This window comes from Toxotes jaculatrix, chromosome 21 (assembly GCF_017976425.1).
Source record: "Toxotes jaculatrix isolate fToxJac2 chromosome 21, fToxJac2.pri, whole genome shotgun sequence".
Classification (NCBI taxonomy): Eukaryota; Metazoa; Chordata; class Actinopteri; family Toxotidae; genus Toxotes; species Toxotes jaculatrix.
The window spans coordinates 6,699,233-6,719,367 of record NC_054414.1 but is presented as its reverse complement, the minus strand read 5'-3'; the positions used below and the strand labels follow the sequence as shown (position 1 = coordinate 6,719,367).

At 41.9% G+C, this 20,135-nt stretch overlaps 3 protein-coding genes across 3 annotated transcripts; 1 reads left to right on the top strand and 2 right to left on the bottom strand.

Moving 5' to 3' along the window:
- Positions 1 to 1,611: 1,611 nt before the first annotated feature.
- csdc2a (cold shock domain containing C2, RNA binding a) lies at positions 1,612 to 8,443 on the bottom strand. The gene is made up of 4 exons (XM_041066726.1): positions 8,320 to 8,443; positions 4,586 to 4,959; positions 4,293 to 4,415; positions 1,612 to 3,708 (listed from the first exon to the last, which is right to left on the bottom strand). Exons 2-4 carry the CDS (start codon positions 4,771 to 4,773, stop codon positions 3,546 to 3,548), a joined length of 474 nt encoding a protein of 157 aa, XP_040922660.1. The 5' UTR covers positions 4,774 to 4,959; positions 8,320 to 8,443; the 3' UTR covers positions 1,612 to 3,545.
- A 1,711-nt stretch (positions 8,444 to 10,154) lies between these two features.
- On the bottom strand, positions 10,155 to 17,950 carry aco2 (aconitase 2, mitochondrial). The gene is made up of 17 exons (XM_041067383.1): positions 17,891 to 17,950; positions 16,546 to 16,688; positions 15,805 to 16,063; positions 15,599 to 15,691; positions 15,328 to 15,486; positions 15,028 to 15,178; positions 14,788 to 14,892; positions 14,452 to 14,543; positions 14,009 to 14,114; positions 13,705 to 13,862; positions 13,546 to 13,619; positions 13,354 to 13,465; positions 12,988 to 13,266; positions 12,682 to 12,873; positions 12,330 to 12,462; positions 12,049 to 12,170; positions 10,155 to 11,961 (listed from the first exon to the last, which is right to left on the bottom strand). The coding sequence occupies exons 1-17, from the start codon at positions 17,924 to 17,926 to the stop codon at positions 11,827 to 11,829; spliced, it is 2,349 nt and encodes a 782-aa protein (XP_040923317.1). The 5' UTR covers positions 17,927 to 17,950; the 3' UTR covers positions 10,155 to 11,826.
- Positions 17,951 to 18,423: 473 nt separating this feature from the next.
- phf5a (PHD finger protein 5A) lies at positions 18,424 to 19,737 on the top strand. The gene is made up of 4 exons (XM_041029157.1): positions 18,424 to 18,530; positions 18,897 to 18,920; positions 19,149 to 19,315; positions 19,540 to 19,737. The coding sequence occupies exons 1-4, from the start codon at positions 18,479 to 18,481 to the stop codon at positions 19,627 to 19,629; spliced, it is 333 nt and encodes a 110-aa protein (XP_040885091.1). The 5' UTR covers positions 18,424 to 18,478; the 3' UTR covers positions 19,630 to 19,737.
- The last annotated feature ends 398 nt before the right edge of the window (positions 19,738 to 20,135 follow it).

The following is a 20,135-nucleotide window of genomic DNA, read 5'->3' as shown; positions in this document are numbered from 1 at the left end:
GCTGCAGTCTTCAAGTGTAAAAGATCTGGGCTGATAGAAAAAGTCGTATCTGAAAACTGAGCAAACACGGTGTGTATGAATCTGAGCAAAGTCCTGTCTTTTCCGCCTCATTATGCTGATACTCGTGTTTGCTTTCTTCATTTTTTCATTATCATTGTCTGTTTTATTGATTTCTCTTTAAGCCTGAGTGTGTCAGGCTAATTCCCTTTTAAAAAGCTTTCAAGTAAACACAATTTATTCTTGTTTTCCCATTAAAACCATTTCATGGGTTCAGTTATAATAATCCAAAATGTTTCATGCTATAACAGGATAAATAGTTCCTTGTTATAAGGTGATAAATTTGTTTGTCATAATACTGTGAAAATATCTTGTTATGATGTGAAAAGCATCTTTTAATAACAATAAAACTTTTCGTGTTAATGTGGCACTGATACATTAAGACTGCTAAGTAAGATTTTACATATTAAACGTATGATGAGTTTATAAAATATGATGAATTAGTATCAATTAAACATTCAAAGAGTATGTCAAATTGTTAAAACTCGCTCCACTTCAACCAACCACAACAATAAAATGCTTCTCACATATTCATTCATCAGTGATAATTAGTATAATTACAGTAAAACCCTCATGGGGCCATTTTCCAGCATCATAATTTTGCTTTTAATATTTTAAGTACATTTGGCTCCTGGTATTTACGCACTTTTTGCTTTACTAACATACTTCTTGTATCTATCTATAACGTGTGATTGCTACTTTTACTTAAATGATCTGAGTAGCTCCTTCATCACAGCCCTTGGTGCACATAGAAACGCAGTCTGCAGTCAGGAAATTTAAAGCTAGTCTAGTTTTCTGTGTTTTTTCCTCCATTTGTGTGAAGTGTGCTCATTTTGCCCATGACCTTTTTTTTTCATTGACCCATGTGAAAGGAAGCTTATGTAATAAACCAGCAGATTATTCGTCTTGGGATGCCCTCTAATGGACTGCAGCGAGACGAGGACATGGACCTAGGACAATCCCAAAACATATCCAGGTGAGTATTTCCCTGTCTCCGACCGAGGCAAAGCTCACTGCAAAAAACTTTGTCAAAGTTAAGAAGGCTCTCGAAATAACCGCCCTAGTTATTCCACTTTGTACTGACGCCAGTGAGAAACTAGAGACTGAGGGAAAATTCAAATAGAGCACCAAACAGTCCTTTCACTACATTCTCCACATAATAAACACAGTTCCACACAGGTCTGTGAATACAGTAGTAAGGTTTATTCAAACTTTATCTTAATGACTAAAAGACTGTCACAGTGATTTGACAAAAATAAAAAGTGCTTTGCGAACACAATCAGACTTGTTTCTCTCACATTAAGGAAACCTAAACAGATGCAGCGTGTTACTATGATGTTAAGTCACACTCGTGGCGAGAAATCAAAGATGCATAGGAGACCTGACGACGCCTCTCTGTAGGCTCCAGCTGTGTTACTGCATGATGAGACGGAGTCAACTTATGCTACGTAAAAATTACGACGAACACGGTACAGAACATGCTGAGTTCCAAAACAACAAAACCGCTTGTTATTTTGAACATCACATAGTTATTAAAAATTAGACAAGGATTACGTAGAAATAAGAAATTTGTGTTTGGAAAGGTTGAAGGGTTTTTTTTCTTTTTCTTTTTTTTTTTTTGGCCTGTCGATGACATGACAGTAGCAAAGGGATTTGTACAGGGTAGTATCATTAGAGTGAGGTGTGCAGTGTATTCAAACAGGCTTATAGTCGCACAAATACTTAGAAATGCAGCTTTTAATTACCAAACACCTGATGTTCTCATAGTTACAAATGAAAATAAATAAGTCAATAAATAAATAGTCTTCTTTTTTTTTAAACTTACACCAGGAAGCTTTTGCTGCACTGATTTTTTTATTTATTTATTTTCACCGTCATTTGCTGTGACGTGTGAAACTTACTGAACCTTCAGCCTAAAAGTCAGCAGTTCATCCTCCTCAGCGTGACCCTCCTCTTTCTGATTTGATATGGTGATACTTATTTTTCTACATCAGTTTATTCTGAAGAAAGAAAAAAAGCCTGAAGCCTGCGAATATTGTTTTCCACAACAAGGAGTCATTTATGGTCATTTATGACAGAAAAATCCAGCCATCCAAACACTCTGGGAAACTTATCCACTTTCTTGCCAACAGTCTGGCATGAAGATTGACCTATAATTTAACTCTTGGCAAGAAAACAAAAATCACTTTTCCCACAATGTCGAACTGTTTCTTTAACTTAACGTTAAGCTAAACTCACAGTCCATGGGTTGAGAACTGCTGACTTTCACCTTGGTCTCCCTCCTTCCACATGCTTTACAACATTTCAAATCTAGCTGCATCTGTGCTCAAGTACATTTATCAGACAATCACTCCATCCTCTGCCCGTTCCCCAGTATCCTTCCCCTCTCCTAGTTTCCTTTCCCTAACCCCAAAACCCTCTGGCCTGGTTTTCCAGCGGCAGGTCGCCCGCACAGCATCCTTCTACTGTCTCTACCACCGAAAAGTTTGACCGTCATAGGAGCTGGTTACAATAATACTGTATTTCTACATTTACCAAGTAGATAAAATACAGTAGTGCTACAATATTAAGAAGGAAAATAATTCCTTAAATGTGGAGTTTATCACAGGTCTTGAGGCCGAAACGCATTAAGAGTGAACTGTGTGTGTGTCAGACTGACTTACCACCGTACTTACACTCGTTTGGTGGTGTTTCGTGGCACGTCAAGCAACCTTGAAAATGCTTTGATTTGCTGAAGGCAGAGAGAGATGAAGGCAGATCTGAGGAGCTGTTCCTTTCACGTTTAGCCAAGCCTGATCGTAAACAACAGAGAAGACAGATACAGACGTTTTCTGTTCCCTTTTAATCCTCAGAAACCCGACTCCTTCTGTTGCTGTAAACACTGACACACACACGTTTGACACAAGGCTTTTGGCAGTGGCGGCACGCGATGTCTATCAGTTGTGAGAAGAATGAAAAAATAAAAGTAGGAGTAAAATTCAGACCTCCTGTGAGCTGGTCCCTCAGTTTAAACTCCTCAGTAGTGTGCTCATGGAGTGATGGCTAAATTATTTCAGATTTGCTCAAAATGCATTTCGGCCTCTAACCCATCGGCTTCCTCAGCGTCTCAACTCTTCAAAGACACTGCTTCTCTACCACTGATTTCCTGACTAAAATATATTCCCTACATCAAAGTAAAAATGCTAGCACCAAGCCCTGAACCCAAACTTTCCATCCCCAACTTTTAACCCCTCAACTAAAATATTCGAGCCAAACGGTGAAACCATGGCCGACATTCAAACATGTACATTCAAAGCTTAATTTCTGACCCTAACCTTTATACTCAAATGTTCACCAACGCCCTCCCATAACCAATTTGGCCCCTCAACGTACGTCATACTCTAATCCCTCTTCCTCAGACCTGGTCCCACACCTCACAACCTGAAAACATAAATTAAATCCACATCCCCCTCGGCTCCAATCCATCCCTGCAGCCCTGAAGCACCGGTCTAGGAGCTGATGATCTGACCTGACCAGGTCTCGTGCTTGGTGCCGGGATTCAGGTGGGTGATCACCACCTCGACGGCCTGGATCTTCTGGTTCTTGGGAGGGATGGGGCACACCTTGTAAGTGACCTCGTCCCCTTCCATAGGCACGTACTCTCCCTCAATGCTGTCAAAGAAACAGAAATAAAAAACAATTACAAACTCAAAAAAGTATTTCATTCATGGGCAGTGACTATTTTTTTTAAACATAAAGTCTGAGTCACTGGATCCTACACCTCCCATAATGCAGCTTGACTGCATTTTTTCCTTAGGCAATACACCTGTTCCCAAGTTGAGTAATACTCTACACAAGTAGTTATCTCATCTTAATGTGTAAATTTAATATAAGGGATACAAAACTACAAAGTCTACAGAGAAAAAATACAACAAAAATACCTGACCTGACAGATCAATACTCAGTCTCTACTATTTGTTTAAAAATGTAGCTGGAAAATCAAATTCTTCCAAAAATAGTTTTGTTTTGTTCCATTTTACAAACCAGGTTCAGGAAAAAAAAACAAATAATACTGTTTATTCAGTGTTTCTGATGGAAGCTCTGATGCTGATCAAGGCACCGTGATGACAGAAATGTCATATTATGTGAAATACACCATGGTTCAAACAGTGTAACACACTAAAATCCTCCACAGCAGGTAAACCTCCAAAAAAAACCCCTTTGACAGCTTCAAATAATTCAGTGAGGTCACTCACTCAGAGATGTGGACAAAGATGTCCTCTCCTCCATGAGAAGGACGTATGAATCCGTGACCCTGAGACCTGGAGAAGTTTTTGCACACCCCTTTAAATACTGGACCTGATTTGGCTCGCACTGTCCTGCAGAGAAAGAGAGACATAAGACAGAAAAAGAGAGAGAGAGAGGGGGAGAGACAGAAGGAGACAGTGCATCATAAATCATCACCACAATTACTTTGGACATTATTTTTTATATAATTAGCATACAGAAGGTACCACTGATGAGAGAACTGTCCTCAGCCTGTACTCACGCTGAGTATGTCCGGGTGCGTTTGGTGGGCAGTGGGCTGGGCAACTCTCCAGGCTGTGGCGGTTTCCTCTCCCTCTCCCAAACCCGGCTGCCCTCCCTCAGGAAGGGGAAGGAGAGCTGCAGGGGGGTGCGCGGGGAGGTGAGTGGCAGCGGTGGGTCCGCCGGCGAGGAGGGGTCAGGGTCTGACATCTTATCTTGTTACACGTACAGTGTTTTTTTTTTGTTTTCTGTTTTTCGGGTTTCCTCCGATGGCACACACAAGGAAGGAGAAGAGGAAGGAGGAGGGTTACACCTCCTGCATGGCAAGTGTGTGAGGGAGGGATGGGAGATGTTCAGAGAGGAGGTCCTGCAGAGAAGGAGTGGAGCGATGGTACCCTGAAAGAAAGGAGCAAGAGAGGCAGGGTATATCAGAACCTGACAAAGGAAAATCTGTGAGAGTCAAATGTTATTTCACATTGAGGTTCTGTAATTTACTTTCCCACAAACTGCATTGTCCAGTGTTCCAAAGCAAATGTTCATCTAAAAACAGTGATTTATTAGCATTAGTGATTTATTATTTTTATAGGCTACAACACTGATTGTCAGTGTCCTGCGAAAACCATTTATCTCCGTATTTGGCGATGTTGAAATTTTCATATAAACAAGGATTAAGTGTTCCGTCACAGGCCGAGGAAGATCTCCTGTTTCTCAGGCTAAATAAACCATTAAAGCGTCTGTTGGATTATCTAAAAAAATGCACTGTCACAAAGCTGAAGTAGCATTTGTGCTGAATCATGCACAAACAAAACTCTGTGCCATTTATTAGGCACAGTTATGATAATACTGGATTAGAAATGATTAGCCAAATATAGATAAGATGCCCAATCTATTGTGCATTAGATCAATCAAATCTTAATTCAAAACACAACTTGTCTTCTGGCTGCACTGCATTCTGGTCTTTTAAAGCTCTTTTCTGAGTAGATTTTTCTTTACTGAACAAATATTGAACACAACATTCAAAAGACATCCTGTCTGAGTATGTTTTGTTGTTCTTTGTATTCATGTACTCATGTATTTGATTTGTCGTTTGTCTATACGTTTTAAGAATCATTCACTCTTTGATTGTGAGGAAGAACAAAACCTTTTGACATTTACTGCTTTCGAAATGAAAACTTTTTGAAGTTTTTACTCAGACTCCTCTGAGTCTGTTTGGTGATAGCTATCATATTAGTACTATAAGAAAAACAAATTTAAAAAATAACATAACAGACCCAGACATCAGCTCTGAAAAGGTCCAGCAGCTGATTTTTTCCCCCCAGTGTTAAAGTGTTTCAGAGTGGATTTCTCCAGCCCTTGTTTGGTAGCTGCTGTGACCAAAATGAGAATAACAAAGCTATTTGATTTTCCGAGCGCCAGACTCTGAGACTGATCTCACTGGCTTTGAAAAAGTCCCCAAGATGATGTAAATAACAATCCCGCCCCCGAGGGCCTCGGCTCGGCTCATCACACTTTATTATATTAAAATCCCCGCTCGCACAAAACTGACATCCATTACAGGATTGCTCTTTTATAGTCTGTATTCAAACAACAACGCTGCTCTCGTTTTAGGGCAAATGAGCTCGGTCTCTGCTCCTTGACGCAAACCCAATTATCGTATAGTAACTGGGGCTTGAGATGTGTGTATCACCACCTCACTCTACATTATGACACTTGCTGCAAGTACAAAGGGCTACGGGGCATTGTTCTACAGAGGTTAAACACCCACACTGAAACCTGGTTTTACTGCAACACAGACGTGGGTGGATGAGTTATTGGGGTTATCAGCAGCCGCCTCCCAGTGACTGTTAGCACTGATGCCTGCAGGCTGGATGTTTGACACAGACGGATGAGATGAGTGCACGTCAGAGTGAATCCCACAGGCCCCTTTCAATATCACACTCTCTGCCTCTCTCTCTCTCTGTTAGTCTAAATATAGTAGAGTGTGTGTGTGTGCGTGCGTGCCTGCGTGTGTGTGTGTGTGTGTGTGATGAAATGGAGGCTGTCTTTCGAACTGGACCACAGGAGCCAAGGCTGGAGGCTTTAACAAGCCAGTACTGGGATAAACTTTGTATCATAAATGATTAGCGGAGTTTTACGTGTGTGAGCTCCAGGAACCGTCACTGAGAGCAACTCAGTGCAACTGCAAACAAAAATCATGAAGACATACTCAGGAAAATAAAGGTGACAGCCCTTTGCTTTTACATTAATGTGGACATTATTAATGGACAATTCAATGGGTTTAAAATGTCTTAATTTCTTCATGATTCATTCCAGAAAATGTGTAAATTAAAGGATTTGATTTACAAGGCAGAACTGTTTTACTTATGGAAAGCATGAGATTTATTTATGAGTGATATTAGCAACAGTTTCTTAATAATTTAATTGTAGAGTCCATATATAATTCAGTGTAAACAGTAAATATTTGATAATGAAACAATGTCTCTTTAAAAATACTATATATATTCTTCCAAAAAAACATAAATTTTCCATCAATCAGATTAAAAAGAGGGTTTGGGGAGTGTTAACCGTGCTTTAAAGTAATAGTGAGGTTTAGGTTAGTCTCTATCAGGTCTGACCACACTTCCAAATGGTACAAGGGTTCAAAGGTCCCAGCATCGTGACAGGAGTGGCTTTAATCGGTCTGGTTTATAAGCTCATTTAGGGAACAGATCCTGCACACGGCTGATGACTGAGGCTTTTATCCTCCTGGCATCATGCTTGGTGCAGATGCAACGATGATCAGCACACACATCTGTCATCATGGTGGCACCGAGGGGGCGGGGTGGACAGCACTGATACCACGACTGACGGATGACGAGGCATAAATATGTAGCCTAAATAATTCAGCAAGTGGACTGGTGGGGCTCCTCTTTCATTAGCCCCACTGATTATACCGAGAGTGAGGCCAACAAATGGACTTCTTTAATGAGTCTGCAGTGCTTCTGTGTCAGCTGAGCAGCTGAGGAAACATTTAATCAGGAGGGTGTCAAGCTGCAGTCAAATAAATAAATAAATGAATGAATAAAATTTCAAAACAAAGACATGAGGCCTGATCCTAGACTGGGACCGGAGGTAGGAAGAGAGCATGAGAAAAGACAGACAAAAGGCCAAAAGCACCTCCCTGTGAAACCGGGGCACTGTGGCTGTCTGTGCTCCCCTGCATCAGCATGGGAGACACGTCAACTCCTCACACACACACACACACACACACACACACACACACACACACACACACACACATTCAGAGCCTGTGTTTAAACTTTAAATTAGCCTGTTTAAAGAGACTACTGGTCTGTTTTGTGGTTTTAAAAAAAATGCTTGAATGTGAGTCTGGCACAGCCTAAATAATTCATTCCAAAATAAAAGCCCTTCAGGCGGGTTGTTTCCAGAACATTCTCATACTGTGGCAGCTTCAGACAAGAAGGCGAGAGGATGCTCATCTGATGGCCAAAAAATAAATAAATAAATAAATAAAAACCTGGCACCAAAATACCAAAACGCCGCCACGTATAAGAAGATGGAGACTCGGATGGTAAATCTATGCTCTGAGTTAAGAGACTAACACCCCGGGATTTTTTTTATCAATACAATAAGAGACTGGCATCATCCGGCGCCGTCTGCCTGACAGGGAGAATAAAAGGATTGGATGTGTAAAGCCACGCTACGGATCAGCAGATCATCCATAAATAAATCCCGATCGATTCAACGATTACTTACCGCGAAGGAGCCGATCAGCTGTCGGTCAGACGCGGCCTGGCCCCGTGTTTGGAGGTGATACGAGGCAATTATGTAATGAAATCCGGCGAAAGCTGCGGGGACATGTGGCGAGTAAGTCAGAGGGATCTTGGTATGGATGCGGCGCACACAGGCGGAGTGGAGAGAAAAAAAAAGAAGAGGCAGCAAATGAAAAGGAGGCAGCAGAGATGGGGCGGGGGTGCGGGATGGGGGGTGGTGGAGGGGGTTTCTGTGCTAAAAACAACAGAGGGCTTCACCACACTACACTCAGGTCTTTGTTCTGGTCATGGAGGGAAACGCTTCTTAATGTTTTAATAGGCCCAGTGAGGTTTAATTGGATGTTGAATGGAGCTGGTAGCTTTTTGTTTGTTTGGTTGGTTTTTTTTTTTTTTTTTTTTTTTTTACTGATCACAGATTCGACACATACAGAGACTGTGCATGTAAATAAAGCTCTGGCTGTGTGAGCTGAGAATGCTTTCAGATAAAAGTTTAATCATCTGAAGGTACAAGTCATGGAATTTGGTTGTTTTACAGTGTAAACAAAATAAACTTTTCTTTTAAACCATCTTTCATAAAGGTAGAAACTATACTTCCCTGGGTCATTTCTCCTATTATTATTATTATTATTATTATTACTTCCATCCTCTAGAGTTATAAATGTAAGATTATGTTAAAGTATAGTCTGTATATTCTGCTGTCTGCCACCTCACCTCTGACATACAGCAGCAGAAAACCTCGACTGAGGATCTGAATGTACTGAGTTAAATGACATGTAATGCTAGAGGTTTGATTTTTATTTTTAAAGCCACAAAGTCTACATATATAATGTTTACTGCTCTGATATATCTGCTGACATATTGTACAGTGTTAGTGTTGTTAAGCAGCACATAGTTGTGACCCATGTTTCATCTTTCTTCAGTGAGTGGAAACTGTTGAAATTCCTCCATTTCAAATAGTTTCCGGGCCTTTAAAGCTGCTCCTTGTTTCTGGGACATTTCAGAATGACTACTGCAGTTTCAGGCAGTTTTTTTCCCCCTCACAAATCGGATAAGAGGAGACAAGTGTCTTATTATGAAGGGATGACAACACACTTATAGTTTTAAACGCTCGCTGGTGATCATGAAGAGGCCTGGCATGAGTAGAAATCTGCAGCTGAAATGCCCTTCAGCCTGGTCTCCAGCTCAGTTTATCGTACAGCTCCTCGCTGCTGACTTCAGTCTACAAAGACTGGGATCATTTGTGTGGTGCATTTGCACACACATACACTACTTTATGTTTTCACAGCCGACCCTCTGCTCTGTCAGGCTTTACTCTCGGACAGACGTCTCCTGTGAGCGAAGGATCAAATCTGATTGTGGAGGATATTCAAAATAAATCAAGGCCCGACCGTGACGCATCAAACTGCTGCTGAGAGAGATCAAAAACACCACAGGCTCTTTTTCTCAGTCTCTCAGTACAAGATTTCAGAAGTCTGAATGTGTCAGATGCAAATTCTGTCCCATGCTGATGCAAGACTGACCTGTCGCTCAAAGTAGGACACAAGGACTCGTGTTTACATATTTGCAGGGAAGATAAACACTTAATTCTTAAATGTAGCTACAGCATGATATTCATGACCAGATTTTAATTGTAATGTAATGGTCATTGGTTGGTTTATTTATTTATTTACACACACAAAATATGTATTTTGTGTGTGTAAATAAGTATATAGTGGTTTTTAGAGTGGGCCAATCATTATTTTATCATTTTATCTACAAATACCATTAACTCAGCCTTACACAGATTTGGGTCATATCACTGGAGCCAGTGTAAATAAATGAGATCTGTGAATTTTTATTTTACAACCCATTGGCATTTCTGTAATACAGAAAAGTTAATCTGGGAGAAACAAAAAACACAAACACGTAAATGTACATTGGACCAGACACTTTACATACAGTGGGAGTGAAGAATGGAGTGGTTTGAGCCTTCATTTGTTCCTTGTGTTGATGCATTTTGTTTGCAGGGACTGGGGGAAGTGAAGGAACATGAGGAACAAAAAAAAAAAACAAAAACAAAAAACAAATAAACAAATCTTTCTGATTTGATTTTCCATGTTGAGGTTTTGGAGAGAACGTCAGTTAATTATATCGACCAAAAACTCTTTTGAGCAGCCACATGACTTAAATCAAGCACACAGTCATTTACAGTAACAGCAATATCACCATTACAGAACTCAATGTACTGTTCCTTTATTTTTTTTTTTTCAATAAAGTTTCATTTGTGTTGGGGTAAAGGCAACAAATGTTACCAGAAAAAAAAACAAGGGCACTGAAAATACAGGATGGAAGAGGACATAAGTCCAAGTTTACCCTCTGCGTGAAGACAGAAACCTTTATGAAAGGAAATCATACAGGATCTGGACCTTCCAGGAGGATAAGTATAAATAAATAAACAAACAATGGGAAAAAAACCTTTGGATGGGTTTGACCTTGTAAAGAGGTTAGGACTGATCAGGAGGGGAGGTTAAGGATGGAGTCAGGGAAGAAGAGGGTAAGGTCTCTTATATTTGTACGCAGCAAACAAGTTCTTTTGTGTATTAGGAAATGTCTGCAACGCTTCTTGTACTGTGATGGATGAAAACATAGGACTCACTGTTGTACAGTAATCAATCGGTGATGTTCAATGCATCCCACACCTTATGCTCTGCTAGCTTAGCTCAGTTTCATGTTGAATCCACCTTCTCTCAAACTGCCTCATGCCTTTATTTGATTTCCTTCCTTTCCCAGAATACATTTCAACAAGCTGCAGAGACTGCTGTCACTGGGTGCTGCTTTCATAGTGGACATTTACAGGAAATCACTAGGAAGCAGACAGGCTAACTGGACGTATCTGAGTGGATGAATGAGTCTGTGTGTGTGTGTGTGTGTGTGTGTGTACAAGTTTTATTCTGGATCCATATAATCATTGCAAGTACAGTTTCACAAAACAACCAATGGACCCAGAGATACAAGTAACCGCAGTGTCCCTGGGTGGGCTTTAAATAACACAGGAACAGGCTGAATGACGACGGCTGACTAAAGCCTATGATTGCCATGCAGTGAGCAACACAATCGGAAAGCAACAAGGTGACTGACCGCCATCCTCCAGCTCCAGTGTGAAGTGGAGTCCGTGCTGTACTGACCTGTTTGAACAGCTGAGAAAACACCAGCAGCGTATTATGTCACCAAGTGGGTCAAAGCTTAGTATGTCAGAGTGTGTGTGTGTGTGCGTGTGTGTCCGCTTTGTTTTTACAACAGATTGATTTCTAACCATTTTATCACCGTTTGACCTAGAAACGCAGCAGCTTACGACACCTTCAAGTACACTACGCTGAACTCTTCGAGGTATACAGACGCGTTACTTCAGTCCAAACTGTATGCTAATGCAGATGATGGAGCAGTCGTCAACATTCCTCATCCCCCTTCTTCCCCCACAATCCTCCTCACGTTGTCTCCCTACTCCTCTTCCTCAGTGCTGCAGCTCCTTCATCCTGTTGAGAGCTGAGCCTGCCTGGAACCACTGGATCTGTGTCTCGTTGAAGCTGTGGTTGAGCTGCAGGGTCTCCTCACTGCCGTCGCTGTGCTTCACGACTGCGGTCAGAGGCTGGGGAGGAATGAGAGGGCGTTTTCATTAACAGTTAGGAGAAAAGCTGTATGAAGGCCGTGTTTTCCAGCTACTCTGCACTCTTACTTTTCCTGGAGCGAAGGATTTGAGTCCCCTGATGGAGATCTTGTCATCAGGACGGATCTTGTCGTAGTCTGACGGGTTGCTGAAGGTCAGTGGGAGCAGACCCTGCTTCTTAAGGTTAGTTTCTAAGGAAAGGAGGGAGATGTTTGTTGATTGAGAGACTAGTTGGTGTGGAAAGAAAGAAATCTGAACATGTTAAGATCTAAGTCCTTGCTGCGGGAAAAAATAAACCACCACTTGAACCACTAGAATAACGTCTCCAATCACTGGACTTCTCCAAGTACCATGAATTCTGGCGAAGCTCTTGACAATGATGGCTCTTCCTCCCAGATGCCTGGGCTCCAGCGCCGCATGCTCCCTGCTGGAGCCCTCGCCGTAGTTGTCATCTCCGACCACAACCCACGACACGCTGTTGGCCTGTGAACGACAGGATTGAAGGAGAGTTAGCAAAGATGGTATATTCAGTAAAGTTTATCTGATCAGGGGGATGTGGTTCAATACAGAGTTCAGAAAGGGAGGGAGGGGGCAGCAAAATCACGAGCAAAGAAAAGAAAATTATTCTTTTTACTACAGGAATAAATTGAAGTACGGTTGTAATGATCCAGCACCTGAACCTCTCCCCTCCGTGATCCTCACCTTGTAGTGACGGGCGACATCAGGGACTCCTCCATACTCTCCTGTCAGGTGGTTTTTGATCTTGTTGATGGCATCGTTCTCGCTGTTGACCGCACCGATAAGCATGTTGTTGGAGATGTTGTCCAAGTGACCACGGAACTTCAGCCACGGCCCGGCGGCACTGATGTGGTCTGTGGTGCATTTGCCCTTCACCTGCGAAGACGAAGCAAAGGAGAGTGAAACGTGTCCGTTCTCACTCCAGCAGGAGGGAAAAAACACTTACGTAAAGACAGCAACACAGGCTGGCGTCTTTTCAAGAGGTCTGACCTTAATGAGGACCAGCATGTCATCCAGATCTTTTCCGCTCCATTTGTCGAAGGGCTCCAGCAGCTGGAGCCGGTTGCTCTGAGGGCTGACGTCCACTTTGAGGCTGGTGCCGTCCGCAGGTGGGTGCTGGTAGGTGTCCTGACCTGGGTCAAAGTCCCTGGCAGGGAGTTCATCTCCGCTAGGGGGCTCAAGCTTGAACTTCTCACCGTTAGGGGCTGTAAGGTAATCTGTCTCTGGGTTGAAGTTTAACGTGCCAGCGATGGCAAGGGCAGTGACAATCTGAGGAAAAAGAGGCAGTGGAGGGTATGTAAGTGTGTTAAATGTAAATCTAAGTTCAACATCTCAAAGTGGTGTGGATTATTTTACCTCAGGGGAGGTAACAAAAGCGTGTGTTGCAGGGTTAGCATCATTCCTGGCAGTGAAGTTTCTGTTGAAGGAGGTGACGATGGTGTTCTTCTCTCCCTTCTTCACATCACGCCTGAACACAAACACATGTAATATATTAACACCTAGGTCTTCTGTGATGACTGTATATCATGACCCCCCCACATCACCTACCTGTCCCATTGTCCAATGCAGGGCCCGCATGCGTTTGCCAGGACCACACCTCCAACATCTCCAAGGATCTTTGACTACAGACAGACAAAGACACATTTAAGCCTCCATCACTTCACCCAGGGCTAAATTATTACTGTAAGGGAGTGTGCTGGCACTCACATATCCATCTCTCTCTATGGTGGCACGGATCTGCTCTGAGCCGGGGGTGACTGTGAACTGAGCTTTACACTTCAGGCCTTTATCCAAAGCCTGCTTGGCGATAGAAGCAGCGCGGCCCATGTCCTCGTAGCTGGAGTTGGTACAGCTGCCGATCAGACCTAAAAGTGAAAGGGAATCAAAAAGACAATTAAAGTAGTGACATGAAAAGACTCCTCAAAAAATCCTGGTAACTTTGATGTGTGTTCTGTAATTTAGTGATATAAACACAGCGAGTACAGCGTATCCATCCCTGGTCAGTTCTTACCAACTTTGACATCCAGCGGCCAGCCGTTCTTCTCAGCGACAGCACCTACTTCAGACACTGGGTGAGCCAGGTCAGGGGTGAATGGTCCGTTGATGTGGGGCTTCAACTATAGAAAGAAACAGCACAGAGGCAAAGAAACTCAGTTATTCTCAAATAAACTTAAATCTGTCTTACAGGCTGTGACCCACAGTGCCCCCCCCCCCCAGATGTTTTTAATAAAAATCAAGTAGTGAATTTTCTGTGGAAAAACTCAGGTTCTCCGTTTGGGTTACACCTCTTTAAACACCAAAGTGGAATTAAATGATCCCTGGCCAGAGACCTTTGTTTCATGTTGCCCACCTCAATGCACTTCCTGTTGTTCTTCACTTTGAACTATCCAGTGAAGAGCAGAAATGCCAAAAGATAATCTTTAAAAAAAAAAAAGAAAAAAAAAAAGGACAGACCTCGTCCAGATTGAGCTCGATGGTCTGATCATACTCGCAGCCTTCATCTGGTACCAACAAGTCGGAGTATTCATCAGCCAGGGCAGCGATCTCTGGCAAAGAAACAAGAAGAAACATTAAAGCTTTTTTTTTAATTGGCTGAAATTCCCTTAATATTTTATGTTTCTTGTCTTGTGCTGCTGTAATATTTTGTCCTGAGCCACACTGAAAACTGGGCCCAGGCTTTTCTAGATGCACTGTCAGTATGTTATGATTTTATGGTTTCCTTTGTTGTAGTACAAAGATTTTTTTTTAAAAGAAATGCAACGATATGTAAACTGTGAAGCCTAAACATACGTCCACGTCCTGTCTTCTCCAGGTAGGTTCTCATGCGGTGGTTGTACGGGAATACTGAGGTCGTGGCTCCGATTTCTGCTCCCATGTTGCAAATGGTGGCCATTCCTGCACACAGAAAGAAACACATCTATGAGACTATCTGGTAGACTGTAATATTTCCACATATGGGCTCTGTGAAAAGGTTTTTTAAGAGATATCAAAGCGTAATGTAGTCAGTTAGAAAAAGCTTTATTCACTGACCAGTGCAGGAAATGGAGTCGACTCCTGGTCCATGGTATTCTACAATGGCTCCAGTGCCTCCCTTCACTGTCAGGATGCCAGCAACCTTCAGGATGACATCCTTAGGAGACGTCCAGCCAGAGAGAGTGCCTGTCAGCTTCACTCCAATCACCTTAAAGGAAGAGATCAAGGGGTAAATTGTGGTTAAGAAGCTCAGAAACAGAAAGCCTGCAAACAAACCACTGCTACGCTGGAGTAGTAAGAGATGGAAAAAGATGGTGACAGCTCAACAATGTGTGCAAAATGCTGTCTTCTGCTAACCTTGGGACACTTGAGCTCCCATGGAATTCCTGCCATGACATCGACAGCATCGGCTCCTCCAACTCCAATACAGATCCCACCGAGCCCGCCACCGTTTGGTGTGTGGGAATCTGTGCCAATAAGCATCACTCCTGGGTAGGCGTAGTTCTCCAGAATGATCTGTTTGGATATAAAAATCTAACTGTTAACATAATTATAGCACTGTAACTACTGTGGCTCTAAAAACTGCCATATTCGGACCAAACTGCAATCAAACTTTAAGCAATAACACCTGGTGGATGATTCCAGAGCCTGGTTTCCAGAAGCCAACTCCATATTTTGCCCCAGCACTGGACAGGAAGTTGTAAACCTCATGGTTTACTTCCTAGGATGAGAAGGATAACGACAGCTCAGTTTAAGTTTCTGTGTGTAAAACTTTAACAAGAACAACTTAGTAAAACATACAAATAATTAATGTAAACAAACAAGACCGCTCACCTTCGCCCTGGCCAGATCCTTCACCCCTCCGATCTGGGCCTCGATCAGGTGATCACAGTGGATGGTGGAGGGCACGGCCACTTTCGGCAGTCCGCTGCTGATGAACTGGAGCATCGCCATCTGGGCCGTGGCATCCTGCATGGCCACGCGGTCGGGACGCAGCCGAAGGTAAGTGCGACCACGATCGATCTCCTGGTTCTTGGGGTCATCGAGGTGGCCATAAACGATCTTCTCTGACAGCGTGAGCGGCCGATTGAGCCTGGAACATAATAACGAAATATTCTTAAAAACCAAAGTCTCTTTTTCATCTTATAGTGCAGTCAATTACATACCTCTGTTTTACCCCTCATCTCTTTATTATATCATTTTATAGTTACCAGTTTATGCCAGTCTTAACCTCAGAAGTAATTACAGGGCAGGACAAGCAGAAGCCAGTGATCTGTACAGTCAAGAAAGCTCCACGTCTCCCGGTACATGCACACACCCTCAACTATGCTTTTAAACTGCTTTATGGTAATTTAAGCACTGTGAGGCTGACACACTAAAGCAAAGCCTACCACTATGAAAAACAACTGTGGTAAAGGACAAACAAACATTGGAGTTTAAACTTTGACACAGATGAGGAAGCGTTTGAGGGAACAGTGATGCAAGTTTGCGTCATTCCACAGAAATGTCCACTTTTGGAAAAGCAAAGTTTTTGTAGAATAACAACTGAAAGGTCGGTCGTAGGAAAACACTGACCTTTTTCGCACAATGTCAACGTTGGATTGGAGCTTCTCGTAGCCGACGAAAGAGGTGGGCTCAAACCGGCTCATAGACACTTTGGCCTTGGCTCTGTAAGCTGCTGATACATGCAGGCGCCGTGCACCCTGGCCCAGGGCCAGCTGGAGAAGACGACAACAAAAACATACAAGCATGAGCATAAGCACAGAGCTGTGGACAAAACAGACACACACTGTTGTAACTTTAGCAGTGGGTTTCTCAAATACATAATGTATTTGGGCAAACAGATTATTCCTCATTCAAATCATTGTAAGTCCATGTACATTTCTGTATCAGTTCTGTATTCTTGTGAAACTGAAACAGCAGACTGTGTCAATATTGTGCCTAAAATCATACTGATACAGAAAAACGACCAAGGGGATGTTAGCTTGCCCATGCACTGGTGGTTTGCAGTGCACACTCAAGTGTCAGATGACAGAGCTTCCCAGGTGAAGAAGCCCCCCTCGCCCCCCCCTATGAGAGCAACCACAAATACACTCTCACCCCATACCCCCAAAACATTTAAAAGTAAGGCAATGTGCAAATGGTCATGTATGTTATAGAAGCTAAATTTCCCAATTTTGATATCTAACAGTGTGTGTGATTGGATTTACAGAGTGTAGTGATTGCAGTCAATGAGGTAACAAGAGGTGGAAACATGGAGAGACATTTGCTTGTGTCCAGAAGTTTGTAACATCAACTTCATGGACCCAACTACTGATAAGGTGCCCATGAGCAGGGCACTACACCCACAACCTCACTCCAGTGAAGCTGAGGTGTAATTGCCAGGAGAAGACTGGACATTTGACACACAAACCGTTATCCCTGACACACTCAATGAATTACGTTCACATGTACCAACCCCACGATGTAATGATAAACATCGTGTTTGCTGTAATAGTTGTTAGAATTTAACTAATATTTTTTTCTGTCTGTTACACGCTACTCGCCTGTGTCCACGCTGGGAGCTCTAACCTTGTGGTTAACCTTGCTAGCAAACACCAAACTCCATTTATAACACCAGTCTAACCGTGTTCATTTAAGAGCTGAGGGTGCCGATAATGACTTCTTGTTAACGGGGACATTAGCCGTGATTTATTATTTTAAGTCTGTGGGAAACTTGTTTCCCCACTGGGTGCGTTCACTGCAGCCGGGACACGATGACCTGGTCAGCAAGCCGGTGGCTGTTTCACAGCTTTCTCTATCTGCAGTCAGTTTAGTTATGTCAGAATCACATTACATTACATTTAGGTAATCTGATATAGCAGGTGACACACTTCACTATGTTATAAATATGATGAAATTTGCCAATTCAGTCTCTTACCTGAAGCCTGGCTACAGTTAGACAGTAGGTTGCCATTTTGTTCACTGACAAAGATGTGCAGGTCAGTGGTGACGTCACATGCTTTTAAGCCGCGGCCTCGCAGGACCTTTAAGGACAAAAATATTTTTTAACAGATTCAGTCTTTTTCAGATTGTTTGTAAGCTGTATTTTAAACGTAGATTCCTCACTTTCAATTTTATTGTACTTATACATTTAATATAATATGAATTGAAAAAGTACATGGACAGGAATTAATCTTATTGTGTATTTGGCTTTTATTAAGCTGAAAGGACAAGGATGAGTTATGTTTTATGTTTCTGCTTTTATTTTTAATATTAATAATCATGTATTCCTCCAATAATTATTTATTCTTCCACTGTCACAATTCTCAGTGAAAATAAATTCTTATAACATATATTTTGATAAGATTTAAAAAAAAAGGGGATACATTCCGAGACACTCATTTTTTTCTTTTGTCAGTCTGTTTGGAGACGCTAGGTGGCGATAATTCAACCTCACGCACAAAGTGTTTAGGTCAAAGGTGAAAGTTGAACCAAACCAGGAGCGCCTGCTTTACGTTGGGCGAAAATGGCTAAACATCATCCGGATTTGATCTTTTGCCGAAAACAAGCCGGTGTTGGTAAGTTTTAACCTGGTTCATCTCACACGTTATCTAACATTGTGTGGGTTTTTTTTTGCGGCAACCGGAAGTGTATATCTAAAGAGTGTCTAGAGATAATGTTAGCAACCATGCTAACGGTTCTAGCATGGATTTCATTGAGAGTATGTTAGCCATGGTGCTAGCCTAGGAAGAACTACAGGTCTGTGTCGCATGGGTAACTGGTGTTCCCGTTTCACACACTATTTCATTGTATTTAATTGTGGGATTTACTGTAAACAGGACAAAGGAAGAGATTATTTTTTCTAGAGTAGATTAGCAATATAAATGCTGATTCAACGCCTGATTACACGGACCTGCTCTGACTGCTTTGTTTTTATTTTTCAGCTATCGGGAGACTTTGCGAGAAATGTAAGTAGTGAAAATGAAAGTCATGTTAACTTTCTTTATTATTCACTGTCAGTCTGTACATGCTGTTGTTAAGCCTTTGCAACTATACCAAGTAAAGATACAAAGTGTACGAACACTACATTTTGTTATTATTAGTGTTATTATTATTATTTCCATATTTTGATCCACTTTTTTTTTTCGGTTTCCTCCAACCGTCCTAATCAGTTGTCATTGCTTTGCTCCTCTCAGGTGATGGAAAGTGCGTCATCTGTGATTCCTATGTGAGGCCCTGCACGCTGGTGCGCATCTGTGATGAGTGTAACTACGGCTCCTATCAGGGACGCTGTGTCATCTGTGGAGGGCCGGGTGTATCTGATGCCTACTACTGTAAAGAGTGCACCATCCAGGAGAAAGATGTGAGTAAAGGGACTAAACAGAGATGAAACTGAGGATTTAACCAGGCCATAATTGTGATATTTCTGTTATCTTGAGTTACTTATTATGATCTACTGAGCCATAAGAAGAAAGAAAACAGCTTTTACAAATCAAACTGAACCCTAAATACAAAAACTATGTCCTGCTTCTTGAAGATGAAAATGTTTTTTAAACAGTTTTTTTTCTCTTTCTGTTGTCCTTACAGCGAGATGGATGTCCAAAGATTGTAAACTTGGGCAGTTCTAAAACAGATCTGTTTTATGAAAGGAAGAAGTATGGCTTCAAGAAGAGGTGAAGACTCTACGCTGCGGTCCAGTTCCTGTTTTAGTTTTTCAGCTTTTGCAGACTTTCTTTAAAACCTCAAGAAACTTTTTTTGATTTGTCAATAAAGCTCTGTTTTATATTTCTGTCTTTATTTCTTTGTGACTGCTTTTAATAATAGTAAACTAGATTCTTAAAGCCTGCCCATTCTCACACAGTGTTAAGCATTAGTGGTTATTGAGGTAGATGTAGACATGGGTTGATCAAGTGTCATATTGATCACCATCATTAAATAATTAAAACATTAAATCAAAAATATTGAGTTTAGTTAGTTCTTCGCCTTGGAAGCCACAGGTCACAACATCTGTTTAGTACATGTCCTGGAGCTTTTAATCATATCAAACATACTTTAAGAACTTTTCATCCATTAAAAAAAACTTGCTCTCTGGCATAAACAAAGGTGAGATTTCTCTAACTACGTACGATACTGTCTACACCTCCTGATAGGGTAGCTGAGATGCTAAATGTAAACTTGTGCCA